General features: G+C 42.4%; 1 protein-coding gene and 1 pseudogene across 1 annotated transcript; both read right to left on the reverse strand.

The window, feature by feature from the left end:
- Positions 1-4,105: 4,105 nt before the first annotated feature.
- On the reverse strand, positions 4,106-12,809 carry LOC101042977 (large ribosomal subunit protein uL3 pseudogene; annotated as a pseudogene).
- Positions 12,810-13,209: 400 nt separating this feature from the next.
- On the reverse strand, positions 13,210-14,169 carry LOC101029345 (myeloid-associated differentiation marker-like). The gene has a single exon (XM_003926818.4). The coding sequence runs from the start codon at positions 14,167-14,169 to the stop codon at positions 13,210-13,212; it is 960 nt and encodes a 319-aa protein (XP_003926867.1).
- Between the last annotated feature and the right edge of the window lie 381 nt (positions 14,170-14,550).

Genomic DNA, 14,550 nt, shown 5'->3' on the forward strand with positions numbered 1-14,550 from the left:
GCTACTTAAGAGGCTGAGGTGTAAGGATCTCTTGAGCCCAGGAAGTGGAGGCTGCAATGAGTTCAGATTGCACCACTGCACTCCAGCTTGGGTGACAGAGTAAGACCCTGTCTCAAAAAAAAAAAGGAAAAAGAAAAATAATTGTACTGATTTTACTGGATGGTTGGTGATTGTCATTTATGGGATGCACCACAGGATGATTTGGCTGGGCCTTTTCATATATTCCAGTATCAGTTTTTCCTTTTGGGCTGGTCAAATTCACCCAAAAGGAATCCTTTCATCGTCTGTCTAGAAAATATGTGTGTGTTGCTAGAATTCTGGAATCCAAATTGGAGAAGAGAACTGGAAATTTTAGCATGGAGATGTAAACCCTAATTTAATACTCCCACCTTTATTTTCCATATCATATTCTTATCCTTATCTGTGCTAGATGCTCCTCAGTACAGAGTATTATATTTTTTATATTTTATATTTTTATATATTATATATAAATTATATTTTTATGTTTTTTCAGAGAATTAGATTTTTTTCAGAGAATAAAACTCCTGTTTGCAAGGAAAGAAGGGTTTTAGTGATCTGTTTCTCAAAAAACCAACTTACAACCAGTCTTTTTTTTTGAGACAGGGTTTCACTCTCTCACCCAAGCTGGAGTGCCGTGGCGTGATCATAGCTCTCTGCAGCCTGGAACTCCTTGGGCTCAAGCAAGCCTTCCATCTCAGCCTTCCAAGTAGCTGGAAGTGCACCACCATGCCTGGCTACATTTTAAAACTTTTATAGAGTTGATGTCTCCCTGTATTAACCAGGCTGATGTCAAACTCCTGGGCTCAAATGATTCTTCCACCTTGGCCTCACAAAATGCTGGGATTATGGGTGTGAGCTAGTGTGCCTGGTCCAGTCCTCTTATTTTTAACTCTATTTCTAGAAGTACCTGGTGCTCCCAGTTTCTGAGGTTCTAGGGGATTCTGTGTTATAAATTGGGTTGCTTCAATCCACCATCTTTATCTGTGAATTTCAACCTTAGAAATCTCTTTTATCTACACTCTGTATCAAGGACATAGTATCTTTAGTATTTTTCAAATGTATGATGTTAATAGCTTTTATTTTATTTACTTTTTATTTTGAAATTATCATGTGGCTGAACAGGAATCAAGATCAATAGCTTTTAAAAATAACTGTGCTTTCTGTGGTGTTGCTAGCTTATGGTTTTAATTGTCTTACACTCTTTATGAACAAGCATGGAATACTGCCCAAATTTCACTTCACATTTGTCACTTCTTGCTCATAAAATGGTGATGAATCACTATGTAATTAAATACTATTTTTTATCCTGCATTCTAGGATCTTCATGATGAATCCACATCTTTCTGGGCTAATATTCCATTACTGTATACATTCAATTAAATAAGTATGGACTATTCATGATTCCCTCTCCTGCTTTATGACTTCTTGTCTCTTTGTCTTTGCATCTCACAGTTCTTGGAGCATGGAAGTTCCTCCCTACCCTTTTCTGACTATTGAAATCTTATTTCCCCCTCAGTTGCTCATTTCCAGGGTGACCTCTTTCATGGAATCTTTATTTTGGTATTCCTTTATTCATGTAGTCATCTTTTTGCTCATTCATTATATATTTATGGAGCTCCTACCATGTGCTAGGCAATGTGCTAGGCTACAGGGATACAAAGTAAGTAACAAAGACATTCTTCCTGCCTTCATAGAGCTTACAGTGCAGTGGGAACAGGATGGAAGCAGGAGACAGACTTAAATAATTACACAATAAATACATAACTATAAGTTGTGATGAGCATTATGAAGAACCAATTGTGTCTACAAACTGAACAAAGTCTTCCCTGCCTAAGTAACATTTGGGCTACAATGTGAAGATGGGTAGGGGATAGAGCATTGCTGGAAAAGGAAGGACAAGGGAAAAACTAGGAAGTACAAAGTACTGAGGAATGTTTAATGACTTGAAGGAAGACCAAAGTGACAGAGAGCAGAGAGACTGATACAGTGGCAGATGGTGGGGCTGGAGAGTTAGGCAGGGACTAGATCAAGCAAGCCTTTGTGATCTAAATTAAGGAATTTTACATCTTACCATAAGGCTGATGAAAAGTTCCTGAAGTGGTTTGAGTGGGAAAGCCTATGACTAGATTTATGTTTTTACCACATCAGTTTACTTGAAGTGTGCAGAGAACATTGGGTGGACTCAGAATGGAAGCAGGGAGGCTATTTAGGAGGCAGTGCAATTCATGCCTATGGGAGATAATGGTGGCTTGAACTCAGGCTATGGCAATGGTGATGGAAAGAATGTTTGGAAAATATTTAGAAGGTAAAGTTGACAGGGCTTCTTGGACTGGATGTGGCTGGTAAAGGAGAGGGAATAATGAGGAAAGATTCCTGGATTTCTGGCTTGTTCAAAGGGGTAGATCTTGATTCACTGAAATGAGAACAACTGTCTGCTCTTTTAGGATATAAAAGAATAGTGTAAGCCAAAATGTGCTATTTTGCATTGTGTTTTTTTTTCTGACTCTCCCCACTGAACTATAAGCATAGTGAGGGAGAGAATATGCTTCGTCACTATATTTGCAGATCCTCCCATCCTCAAAGTGTCCATTCTAGTGTTTATTACTGGGGTTTGTCCCACAGACCCCAGCTGCATGACAGATGAATAAATGCACTCACACACAGAATACAGTGAATGAGTGGGCTAGGGGGTTGTGAGCTACTCACAGAGAGAGATCGCAGCTACATGACCCTGACTAGTTTGCCCTCTCTGCATTTATTCGGTATAGATTTAGTAACATAGGCTGTAAGTCAGCACACTTGCTGAGCAAGATTAAAGGCCAGGTTTTGAGCCCAAAACACAATTAGAGGGTAATCTCCCTGGTCGACCTTCCCCCAAGAGGGTTACCTGGCTCAAGAGTTAGTTTTAAGACCGCATGAGTAAACAAATTATTCAGATATATTCCCTCATGTACCCTAGCTATTTGCTTTTTTTTTTTTAAGACAGGGTTTCACCATGTTGGTCAGGCTGGTCTTGAACTCTTGACCTCAGGTGATCCGCCCGCCTTGGCCTCCAAAGTGCTTGGATTTACAGGCGTGATGCTTTTCTTATTAACTAAATGTAAATGGGGTTTAGGCTGCCTTCAGCTGAAACTTCTTCTGAAACTATGCAAACTTCTTGGCCTTCCAAGATTTGTGATTATATTCTATAACTTTCTCTAATATATTTCCCACCACCCTGAGTGGATCCCCACAGTTTATACCAGTGGAAGGAAGAGATAATTCTTGATTCTGATTTTAGAAATTGGAATGTGCCTGAGAGTTGGACTTTAAAAAAAATAGGTGACCGGGTGTGGTAGCTCATGCCTGTAATCCCAGCATTTTGGGAGGCTGAGGCAGGTGGATCATGAAGTCAGGAGATCGAGACCAGCCTGGCTAACATGGTGAAACCCTGTCTCCACTAAAAATACAAGAAAATAGCTGGGCATGGTTGTACAAATCTGTAATCCCAGCTACTCAGGAGACTGAGGCAGGGGAATCGCTTGAACCCGGGAAGTGGAGGTTGCAGTGAGCCAAGATTGTGCCACTGCACTCTAACCTGGTCAACAGAGCGAGACTTTGTCACAAAAAAAAAAAAAAAAAAAAAAAAAAAAAAAAAAAAAAAAAAAAAAAAAAAGGCTTAGGGAAGATTTTTACTTCCATCTTCTAATTTTTTTTCCCCAAATTGTCTGAAAACCAAATGAAATAGCAAATATAAAAATATTTGGGAGAGAAAAAGATCTCTCAAAAGGAATATATGTCATTATTATCATTATACTTACGTTTTCTTCGGCTCTCAATTGAAGTTCCATATATTTCTCTTTTTTGTAAAAAGAACTAGGTAAGACATATTAGCAAAGGATCTAATCAGTGCCAGATATAATGAGATAGCATTGTTTTTGTTACTGGGATGTCTGCTGGACCACTTCCAGATATTATCCCATATGTGTTTGCAGAAACTTCTTCCTTAGTGAATTATATAGTATTTGTTCTCATTGAATCTTATTTTTTCAATGGAAAATAACTTTTATTGAGACTCCACCAGCTGCAAAATCTGTTTCTGGCATTAAGCTCCTTCTTCCTTTGCAATTTGGTCTTTCTTGACGGGTCCCATGAATGCTTTCTTCACCTCTGCAGTCTGGAAATGGCCATGGCCAAACTTGGAGGTAGTGTTGATGAACTTAAAGTCAATCTCCAGAGCCCACTGCTTAGTCTGCACAAGCAAGGACTTGTGAAGGGTCAGCACTCACTTCTTGGTTCCCACGGCACAGCCTTTCAGCATAACAAAGTCATTGGTCACTTCACCATAGTGGACAAAGCCACCCAGAGGGTTGATGCTCTTGTCAGACAGGTCATAGTCGGTGGAAGCATTGTTCTTGATGAAGTTGCCGTCCTTGATAAGGAGGCCTGGCCAATCTTATAGATCTTCTTGTTGATTTCAGTGCAGTAATGGTAGCCTTTCTGCCCAGTACATGCCACAGAGAAGGCCACATGGGTGGGATGCCATGCCCCAATACAGGCCACCTTGCACAGATCTTGGTGGGTCTTGTGGGGCAGCTTCTTTCTGTGTCAGTGACTGGTGACCCCTTTGTAGCCTTTGCCCTTGGTCACCCTGATGATGACGATCATCTCATCCTGCCCAAACTCTTGGTTCACAGGTACCTGCTGCTCCAGCCTCTTGTGGGCCCAGTGCAGCTTCTCAGCCATGGTGCCTCTGTTCACCTGCATCTTCCCATCAGATGAGTCTTCTTCTGGTGCAGAGGAAGCAGGAGCATCTGGGTATGGGCAATGGCGCGGATGACTTGGCAGGCCTTTTCCAGCTGCTTCTTGCCATCCTCATCCTGCCATTTCTTGCAGTACTTGGCAAAGGCCTTCTTCTTAGATTTATGCCAGTTCTTATAGAAATGCCTCTTGCACTTATCACTGATGTGCTTAGTGAAGATGGTCTTGAAGGTCCAGAGGCCTCAAGGGGTTTTCATGCAGCCCACAATGACCACAACTACCATGGGTGGTGTCTCCACAGTGGTCACAGCCTCCACCTCCTTCTCATTCACCTTGGATCCTGGCCTGTTGACTTCCTGCACGATGTGGGTGATGCCAGGAAGGCTGTGAGGTGGACCAGCTTGGAAGGATCATCCTTGGGGAAGCTCTTCACCTTCCTACGATGCCTGCTGCTGTGCTTCCAAGGCAGGAAGCCAAGGGACCCATGTCTGGGAGCAGAGAACTTTTTCTGTGAGGTATCATGCTGTCAAATCCCGCTGCTAGAGCTGTCCTCATTGAATCTTAATCAGTCTTTAAATAAAAGCAATTACTTAATAAATATTGAAATTAACTGGTTCTTGAAAGCATACATGATTTGTTAGGAAGACCTTTGTAAATATCAGTAAAACAAATGTCATAGAACATTTGGAAGACAAACAAAAGATCTTTCTGGTTCATAGAAAGATGAACCAGAATACTGTCGACCCCTAAAACAGTGCAGCTTATCACCTAGCCAGTGTAAAAGACTGTGAAATGCTCAGTGGTGCTTTCTTTGATGGTTAAAAAGGGCTTTTATTTATCTTTTGGGGTAAATTAACTATTTGGAAAATATCAATAAGGAGTGACAGTATTTTGCACTTTGATCATTTCTATTGCCTCATGTTACCACTATACTAGCAAGCAGAAAAATATTATATCCCAAATTATTTGAGTGATATATCTATACTGAATTTCAATTTCATCTCTGAAGTGAATATGAATTGTATTTAATGAAACTCTAAGAGCAGTTGTACAAAGTGAAAAGGCCAAATAATTTGGAATCAGATTTGTCAAGTAACATTTTACAAAAGTGACATATTTTCTTTTTTCATTCTTCATCATACTCATAATTCAAAACTGAGTCCAAATGTCACATCCTGTATTCTGATTTGTCTCTTCTCTACCTGGCAGAATTAGGCTTTTTCCCCTGGGCTGAAACAGCCTCTTCTCCTTTCCTCTGAAATAAAACTTACAACATGATATTGTAAATTTTGGGTTTCCTGGAGGAAATGATTTTCTATTACTCATCTTTGAACCCCCTATGCCCATCAGAGTTCTTGGCCCACAGCAAGAGCTCAGCATGTTTGTTGAATGAATAATGTGAATTCCCCCAAAGCACGTGAATTCATTTCATGCTAAAAATTTCATGTTCAAATGTGTATTAGCTAGTTTCTGTAACAAATAAATTCCAAAATTTCAGAGGCTTAACCAAATGGAATTTTATTTTTTATTCATATAACAGCAATGTGGTTGTTCTTGGTCAGCAGGAGGATATCTTTTAAGGACTCATACTCCTTTCCTTTATCTCTGCCTTTCTCTAGGGCCTCAGTCAGATCTTAAATTTGTGTTGATTTATATCCTTAAAATATAGAAATCCCTGGATATATTCTTATGTAATGCAATGTATACTGCCTTAGGCAAGCCACTTATCTCTCATTAATTCATATACTTAATATTTACTTGAGAGTCTCCTACATATAAGACAATTCTTTAGGCTCTTAGAATATAACAGTGAATGAAACAAAGATCTCTGCCCTTGTGGAACTTAACATTTTACAAGGTATACAACAATTAATGAGTTAAATAAATAAAATCATACAGTATGTTAGAATGTGATAAGTGCTATGGAAAGATAAAAGGTGTGGCCAGGCAAAGGAGATTAGGAGTATGTAGATGGGTAGTTGAAAGGTGGATAGATTTACATGGTAGTGGAAATCAACAGTTCTGTTTTGGCCACTCACTTTACAGAAGGGCTGTGAAGGAGGCAGGAGGTTTGAGGAATCTGGAGTTTGTGGGAGAGGACTAAGCCTGAGATAGAAACTTGAGAGTCATCAGTGTGTGAATGTGATTTGCACCCAGGAAAGTGTATGAGATCTCTGAGGGAGTAAAGTTAGGTTGAAAGGAGGTGAAATCTGAGGACTGAGCCCTGGGGATATGTCAGCATTCATAGATTTGTAGAGAAGGCAGAGCCAGCATGAGCCAGCAGTGCCAAACCACTGGAGGGTTTGGGTGTAGGAACCTGATGCAGAAAGTGTTTCAAGGAGAGTGCAGATGAGCACATCAAATGCAGCTAAGAGGATGAGGAAGATGAGAACTGAGAATTGTCAACTGGCTTTGGAAAAAAGGAAATAATTGTTGATTTTGGTAAGAGGCATTTCTGTGAAGTAGAGGAATAGAAAGATTGATGAAAGTGGTTGGAGGGGGAATGAGTAAGTGTGAATAGTAAATATATAGCACTTTTCCAAGGAATTTTGCTATGAAAGGGGGCAGAGAAGGGAGGTGGTGGTGTACATATATATACATATATATATATATATATATATATATATATATATATATAATTTTTTTTATTTCTTTTCTCTTCTTTAAAAAACCAACCAACCAACCAACCAACCATTGGTATGTTATTATGACATGTGTGCCGCCAAAGGATTTGACCCAGTAGAGAGGAGGCATTGTTGAGGTGGAAGAGATAGGAGAATTCGAGAAGTGAAGCCTTGCAAAGGCCAGAGAGGATGGGATTCATAGCTCAAGTGGGTCTTTCTTGAGGGAAGTGACACAGAGGGCAGCTTGGCTAATAAGGGAGCTTGGGCGCTGGATGAGGTAGCATGCCCTCTTTTATCCTATTGGACAATTCTCTAAATTCAAATACATTGTCGATTGGATGCTTACCTGGATTCGAAAGATCTTATGATACTGAAATTCACAACATGTTCTCAATTTGGTGGTGGAAGAGATAGTGAGAGGCCTGGCTGACTCCTCCTATCCTTTTACTCTCAGTTTATCACTTCCTTGAGATACTACCTTCATATAGATTATGTTCTGCTATTTCGTAATACGGAACATATACTTCTCCCATTACGGCACCTACCAAATTTTATTCTAGTTTTTTGATACATTTTCTTGTTTTTTCACTTAACTAAAAATTCCATGAGGACAGCAACCATATTTTTCTTTCCCTCTATTGTATCTCCAAAACCTGCACAGCCAGGCATCAAAGGAGAGTTGAATACAGATATGCTTGGCAGGCAGTGGGAATGTAATACATACATTTGTTGAAAAGTAAATAAATGAGATTTATTTATTTATATAATATGATGAGAGAGTGTTCACATTTAAATTAACTACCTTTTAGATTTCTTTAGCAAGATCTCAGGAAATCCTTTTCTAATCTGATGAGAGGTAAGGATTTATGTGTAGAAGAGTCTTTAATGATATCCACCCAGACATCCATTTTTTTTCCTCGCATTGTCACAAAACATCTGAATTAGATTATGGCTGAAAAAAATCTAATTGCATTACATTCAAATGATTTAGTGACACAAATTATTTGTTAATAAAGCTTCTTACACATATGTAATAGATACCAATTTTTTTCCTGACATTCAGGAAATAATTTTATCATTCTTTAGAAGGATTTTATTAGAACTGGTATTAGCTCCCACATGTACAAACCAGTGAAAAATCCAGTATTAATCATTTTTAAAAAATGTCTGACCTTGTTTTATACAGTCATGCTATAGGTTTGTATCATCTTTATAAAGGGTCCTGCAGCCTCCCATTTCTTGAGTGGGGCAAATCCCTGGTCTCATCCAGGGTTGCATTTATGGCTGTTATTCCTATGGTCACATGATACAGTGGCTCTGACGCTGGGTCCATTTGTGGTCCCATTTGTGGGCCCAGCATTGCTATTCCACAGCTCCAGATCCAGGTCCTTGCTCAGGTTCTGCAGAAACTCTACATGACAGCATCTTGGGTAGGTCCCCAACTAGACTCCTGATGCCCTGGCCTGTACCTTCAAGACCCTGCCCCTGAGCTGCTGCAGAATCTGCAAACCTTGTCCTTATTCAAAATTCTGCATTATCTAGTTGGAGCAACGCCTATTTCTCCCCTTCCAATCTCCCCAGTACAGAAAAATTCATCCTGCTTCTTCTTTCAAAAATAGGGCTTCAGGAAGCACTAGAAAACCCAGAGAACCTAGCCTCAGACCCACCACAAACAAATCTGTGTTTTTGGGAATGAAAAGAACCTGACCTCAGGAACACATAGGCTTGATTCCTTCCTTTCAGATGGAGCTACAGCAACGGGGTGGGGGGGGGGGAGTACAAATTAATTTCCCAGCTGCTATGTAATATTTTCAATAAGTCATGTCATAAACATTCAATCCACATTTGCTGAATGCATTGGATTCTAACACTACACAAGGAACTCCTTTAGTATACAGATAACATTTTTAATTAGCACTTTGCATAAATGGTTGGGCTAGAGGCCTTAAAAATTTGTGGTCTGGAAAGTAAAATTAAACATTATCTTTAACTTCACTGTTTTTAATATTCTTAATTTGTCTGAAACATTTTTCACACAAAACTGACCTATTTCTATGTAGCTGACTAAAGATACTCAGCTCATGTAGGATTTAACTGTTGATATTTTATTTTCTCCAGCTTGCAGACAGAAATATTTATTTTGGTCATCTGAAACATATACTCACAGTCAGATTCAGGAGTATGTAAGCATTGTGTTTACAGGCAAAGAATGATCAAGTATCTGCACCTCTCTGTTCCTCTCTGGGATTTACTGTTAAGAGCCCACGCTTGCCTGGTCACAGGATCACCTGGTCAGTCTGGCTTCCGTGGAAGTCTGTTATTTTCCTTGATTTCTGAGGTTAGAATGAGTGACCAGAAACACATTATGTCTCCCAGGGTACAAGCCTATTGAGGTTGCTGGAAAATGAGCACAATTAGGATCAGCTCATTAACTGCAATGGTTTTCAATGCATCACACTGAGCATGTAACCCTATGTGGTCAAAGGCATTGCACCCATTAGCCAGCATCTGGACAATCACCTTTCCATGTGGTTTTTCTGAAAGATTTCACACTCTCTATAACTGAAGCAAGGAAAATAGGACACCTTTAATGAGTAATAACAATTAATACCCTGACTCATTGAAAAGTAACAATTGTGGTATGTTAGGTATTAGTGTATTACTTGTAATCATGTTTGATTTTGATTTTATTTTACAGCTAGCACTTTTTCTAAGAAGATTTCTTAAATATTTTTGGAAAGAAACAATAGTTCTGATTCAATATAGATTCAAAGACTAGATATATGTGGCCCTGCCCATGACATTCTAGGTGGCCTCGGGCAAGCCATTTTACAAATAATGAGGAGCTGGTCTAAATCAGTACTCCCCCATCATGGGGGAAAAATCCCCTTGGGAGCTTTTAAAAGTACCAATTTTCAGGTTCTATCCTTAGATCAATTAAACCCGACATTGTGGGGTAGGATCTGGCAGTTGTATTATTTAGCAGCTTCTCCAAGTGATTTTACTGTGCAGCCAGGATTGAGAACCAATAGACTGGATGATCTATACATGTTTCACTAGCTTTCACAGTCTATGAATTATTTCAGTGTGTTTTCCCTGGAAGGAAGTTTCTATCATACTATAGTCTTTTTACTCTAATTTTTGGTGGCATTTACCTTATTTTTCAATGTAAACATTCATTAGGTAATTTGAAGAAATAAACATCACAATTTTGTATTTGAGGTTTCTAACAACAGCTGGAGAGAAGGGCACTTTTGGTGTGAGCTGTGCTGTGAGTCTATATGCAAATGAGGGGTGGTCTCGAATGCCTGTCCGTTATTCAACCAGTGTGTTTGTGACCCAAGGGCCTGGCTAACTCCCTCAAGAGTATTCAATTCTGCCTCGGTGCTAAGATTAGGACTCAGAATCATCTGAGCAGTACTGAATAGAAATCCTTTAGAACTCCAAGTGTGAAGGATGCTAGGTGGTGCTAATATGCAGCTGGCTTGAGAAACATTGACCACATTGGTACAATCTAATTCCTTATAAAATGTAAAATAGAATTGGCACCCTGTAATTTAATTACCAAATGTATAGCATAAGACTAGCTGTGTGGTTTAAGCTAGTTAATTATCTTCTCTAAGCCAGAATTTTGATCTATAATATGGAGCTAATAATAGTACCTTTTAATTGGATTATAGTGAAGCTTGGTTGAGATGACTGAGGAAATGAGCATAGTTTACTGCCTGGAACATGGTAATCACTCAAAAATGTTACCTATTATTACTAAAACTATGACTAGTGCGGGTGCAGGGGTGTGGGGGCATGGTGGCTCACGCCTGTAATCTCAGCACTTTGGGAGGCTGAGGTGGGTGGATCACAAGGTCAGAAGATTGAGACCATCCTGGCCAACATGGTGAAACCCTATCTCTACTAAAATTACAAAAAAATTAGCTGGACATGGTGGTGCACGCCTGCAGTACCAGCTACTCGAGAGGCTGAGGCAGGAGAATCCCTTGAACCAGGGTGTTGGAGGTTGCAGTGAACCAAGATTGTGCCACTGCATTGCAGCCTGAAGTCAGAGCGAGACTCTGTCTCAAAACAACAACAACAAAAAAACTATGGCTCTATTATTGTTATATTATTATTTACTTTTATATTGATATTAAAAAGAAACATGGATGTGGGAGTGGGGGAAGGGACAAGCCTTCTTTTTTATGATTGACAGGAGTTGATAGGAAACAAAAGTTCCAGGGAATTAATACACACACACACACACACACATTTATATATATCACATTATGCACATGAGTCCCAGAGAAGCAGGAAGCAGCAGCAAGAAGCAACTAGCACATGGCAACACCTGGGCATGGGCACCACACACTCAAGCAAAGCCATTCCTCTGGTTAGGGGAGCAGCAATCCCCACCTTCCCACCTGCTCACAAAAGAGAAAAAAGAAACTTCCTTTTTTTTTGAAATGGAGTCTGGCTCTGTTACCCAGGCTGGAATGCAGTGGTTTGATCTTGGCTCATTGCAACCTCCACCTCCTGGGTTCAAGCAAGTCTTTTGCCTAAGCCTCCCGAGTCGCTGGAAATACAGGTCCCTGCCACCATGCCAGGCTAATTTTTGTGTTTTTAGTAGAGAAGAGTTTTTGCCATGTTGCCCAGGCTGGTCTCGAATTTCTGACCTCAAGTGATCTGCCCACCTTGGCTTCCCAAAGTGCTGGGATTATAGGCGTGAGCCACCCAGCCAGGCCAAAACATCCCTTTTTAATGGCCATCCAGTAAAATTTCTGCCCTCATGACCAGGAAGAAGAAAAGAAAGAAAAGAAGTCTAAGCTGATACTGCCTCGAAGGCCGGCAGTGGCCATTTTCTCCTCTTTGCCAAAGCAAGACATGTTTATTTATTTGTTACTTATTATCTCTTTCCATAAATTCTGAGGGACACGTTATTTTTAACACTGAGGCTGGAAGGGCACATCACCGTCCCTCACAAATACTTCAAACAATTGTCTTCAAGATCCTGTGGTTCTACATTTGACTTTTTTTTTTTTTTTTTTGATACCGTAAAGAACAGTTGGGATGAAAGGCATTCGTCCCTTGCTTCCTTTTAGATGGCCTCTAGGCAGTGGGTTTTCTGTAAGCCTGGCAAAAATTCTGGAGCCAATCTCTGGCATATCAGAGTGCCAGGTAGGGCCTTGGGACTCAGGGTCTATGCTTAAAGCCTCCTTCTCATTGACCTCTAGAGATACATAAATATTTTTTAATTTAAAGGGGAGGTGCACAGCACAGCTTCCTCCACTGGGAGAAAGATCCAAATCCCACTCCCCCAAACACACATAGGTACACATTGAGAAAGGCACAGTTAAGGTGGAGGTGAGCAGAAGGCCGCTTGGGAGGACATGGCACCGACAGCTGCAAGGGGTGTGGAGGTGTGGAGCTCATCGCCTCTGTAGGTGGGTGGGGGCAGGAGAAGAAAAGTGTCAGGGCTCCAGAGGAAATAGGAGAACCTGGTCGGGAAACAGGCAGATGAGAAAAGCAACAGAAAACCTAGAAAAGATATGAGAGGAAGGAAAGGAAAGAAAAGAGAGAGTTGAAAAAGAGAAACAGCTCAGGGGTGAAAACAGATTGTGGGCAACAGAACAAAACAGGAAGGAAACAGCCAGAGGGAAAGGGAAGAAGATGCATCAGGGAACTGGGAAAACCTGCGATGAATTTAGAAAAAAGTAGAAGGGGGAGGAGGGGAGACAGGAAGAGAAAAACAGGGGAAATGAATACTCAATAAAGAAAACTTGGGGGAGAAGGATGAAGAGCTTACAGAAGGAAACGGAGCCTTTAGGAAGTCTTAGACGTTGACAAAAACCAGGTGGGCAGAGTACACCAGGTCGCCCACATAGGCCAGCAGGTTGACAGCCGTCAGGATGGTCACAGCCAGTCGGCGGTCCCAGCTACACACATAGTAGGGGTTTCTGTCACTGCAACTCACATCTGCTGCGCGCCAGACCTGGGCACCATACTTCTCGCTGAACTGGTAGAGAGGCCAGAGGACAAGGGCAGTGGCATAGAGGGTGACGGACAGCAAGGCCAGTCCCAGCAGGAACCTGGGGAAGGGGGTGGGCAGCACGTTGGTGCAGTGCCCCAGGCTCAGCAGGATAGTGAGGGCCGCCAGGACGAAGCAGATGGCGTACACTGCCACGCACCACTCCAGGGCCGGCCGGTTGTGGTACAGATAGGGGCTGCTGATGAACACGAAGATGATGCAGGCTACGAAGGTCTCCAGCACCTTCAGCAGCCCCAGGTCGGTGGCCATGTAGCCAGCCATCTCACCAGGACTGGCCCGAGTCCGGGCTACTTCGGTGGTGTAAGCCACACAGGCGATGCAGGAGAAGACGGTGGCGGTGATGGCGTGGTCGCGGGTACGGCCATGGGACAGGAACTGCACGTAGGTGGTGGGGTAGATGATGGAGGCCAAGAGGCAGGAGAGGGCTGCGTAGCAGGCGAAGGTGATGGGGAAGTTGTGCCAAAACAAGGGGAAGCGGGTGTAGAATCCGCCCAGCTCCACAAGGAGGATGACCAGGGTCATGGCGAAGCAGAAGCACCAGATGAACATGGACAAGTTACCCATGGGCCCGGCCCAGGCGGCTGCACTGGCCACCAGCGAGAAGGCTACACAGGTGGACACCAGCTCCAGCAGGCGGAGGAGGCCCAGGGGCTGGGTCAGGGCCCGAGGGGACCCTACGACAGTTGGGGACCCCACAGTGGTCGTGACGGTCGTGACGGTTGGGTGGGTAACAATCACTTGCATGGCAGCGGTCCTGGCTGAGGAACTGACGGAGAAAGCGCTGGTTGTGGGAACGGATTAAGTCACATGCCTGGAAAAAGCTGGGTAGAGCGCCAAAGAGCAAGAGAGGATGTCAGTGTCCACTGGGACTGGGCTCCTCCCTCCTGGGACCTGCCGCCCGCCGCGAGACAGAAACCTAAGCCCGGAAAAGGCGTGGCTTTGACCTCAGGGAAGTCCCGCCCCTTTCCTTCTTCCGGTTCCACTACCTATACGGGCCCGCGGCGGAGGGAACCAGCGGAAGTGCACGGCGGCCGGCAGGGTGGGTGCGTGTGTGACGGTAAGCCTTCTCTGACGGGAGGCCGGGGGTAGCGCCGCGGGTGGGCGGTCCAGTCAGGCTCGGCTTTC

The sequence above is a fragment of the Saimiri boliviensis genome, chromosome 1 (genome assembly GCF_048565385.1).
Source record: "Saimiri boliviensis isolate mSaiBol1 chromosome 1, mSaiBol1.pri, whole genome shotgun sequence".
NCBI lineage: Eukaryota > Metazoa > Chordata > Mammalia > Primates > Cebidae > Saimiri > Saimiri boliviensis.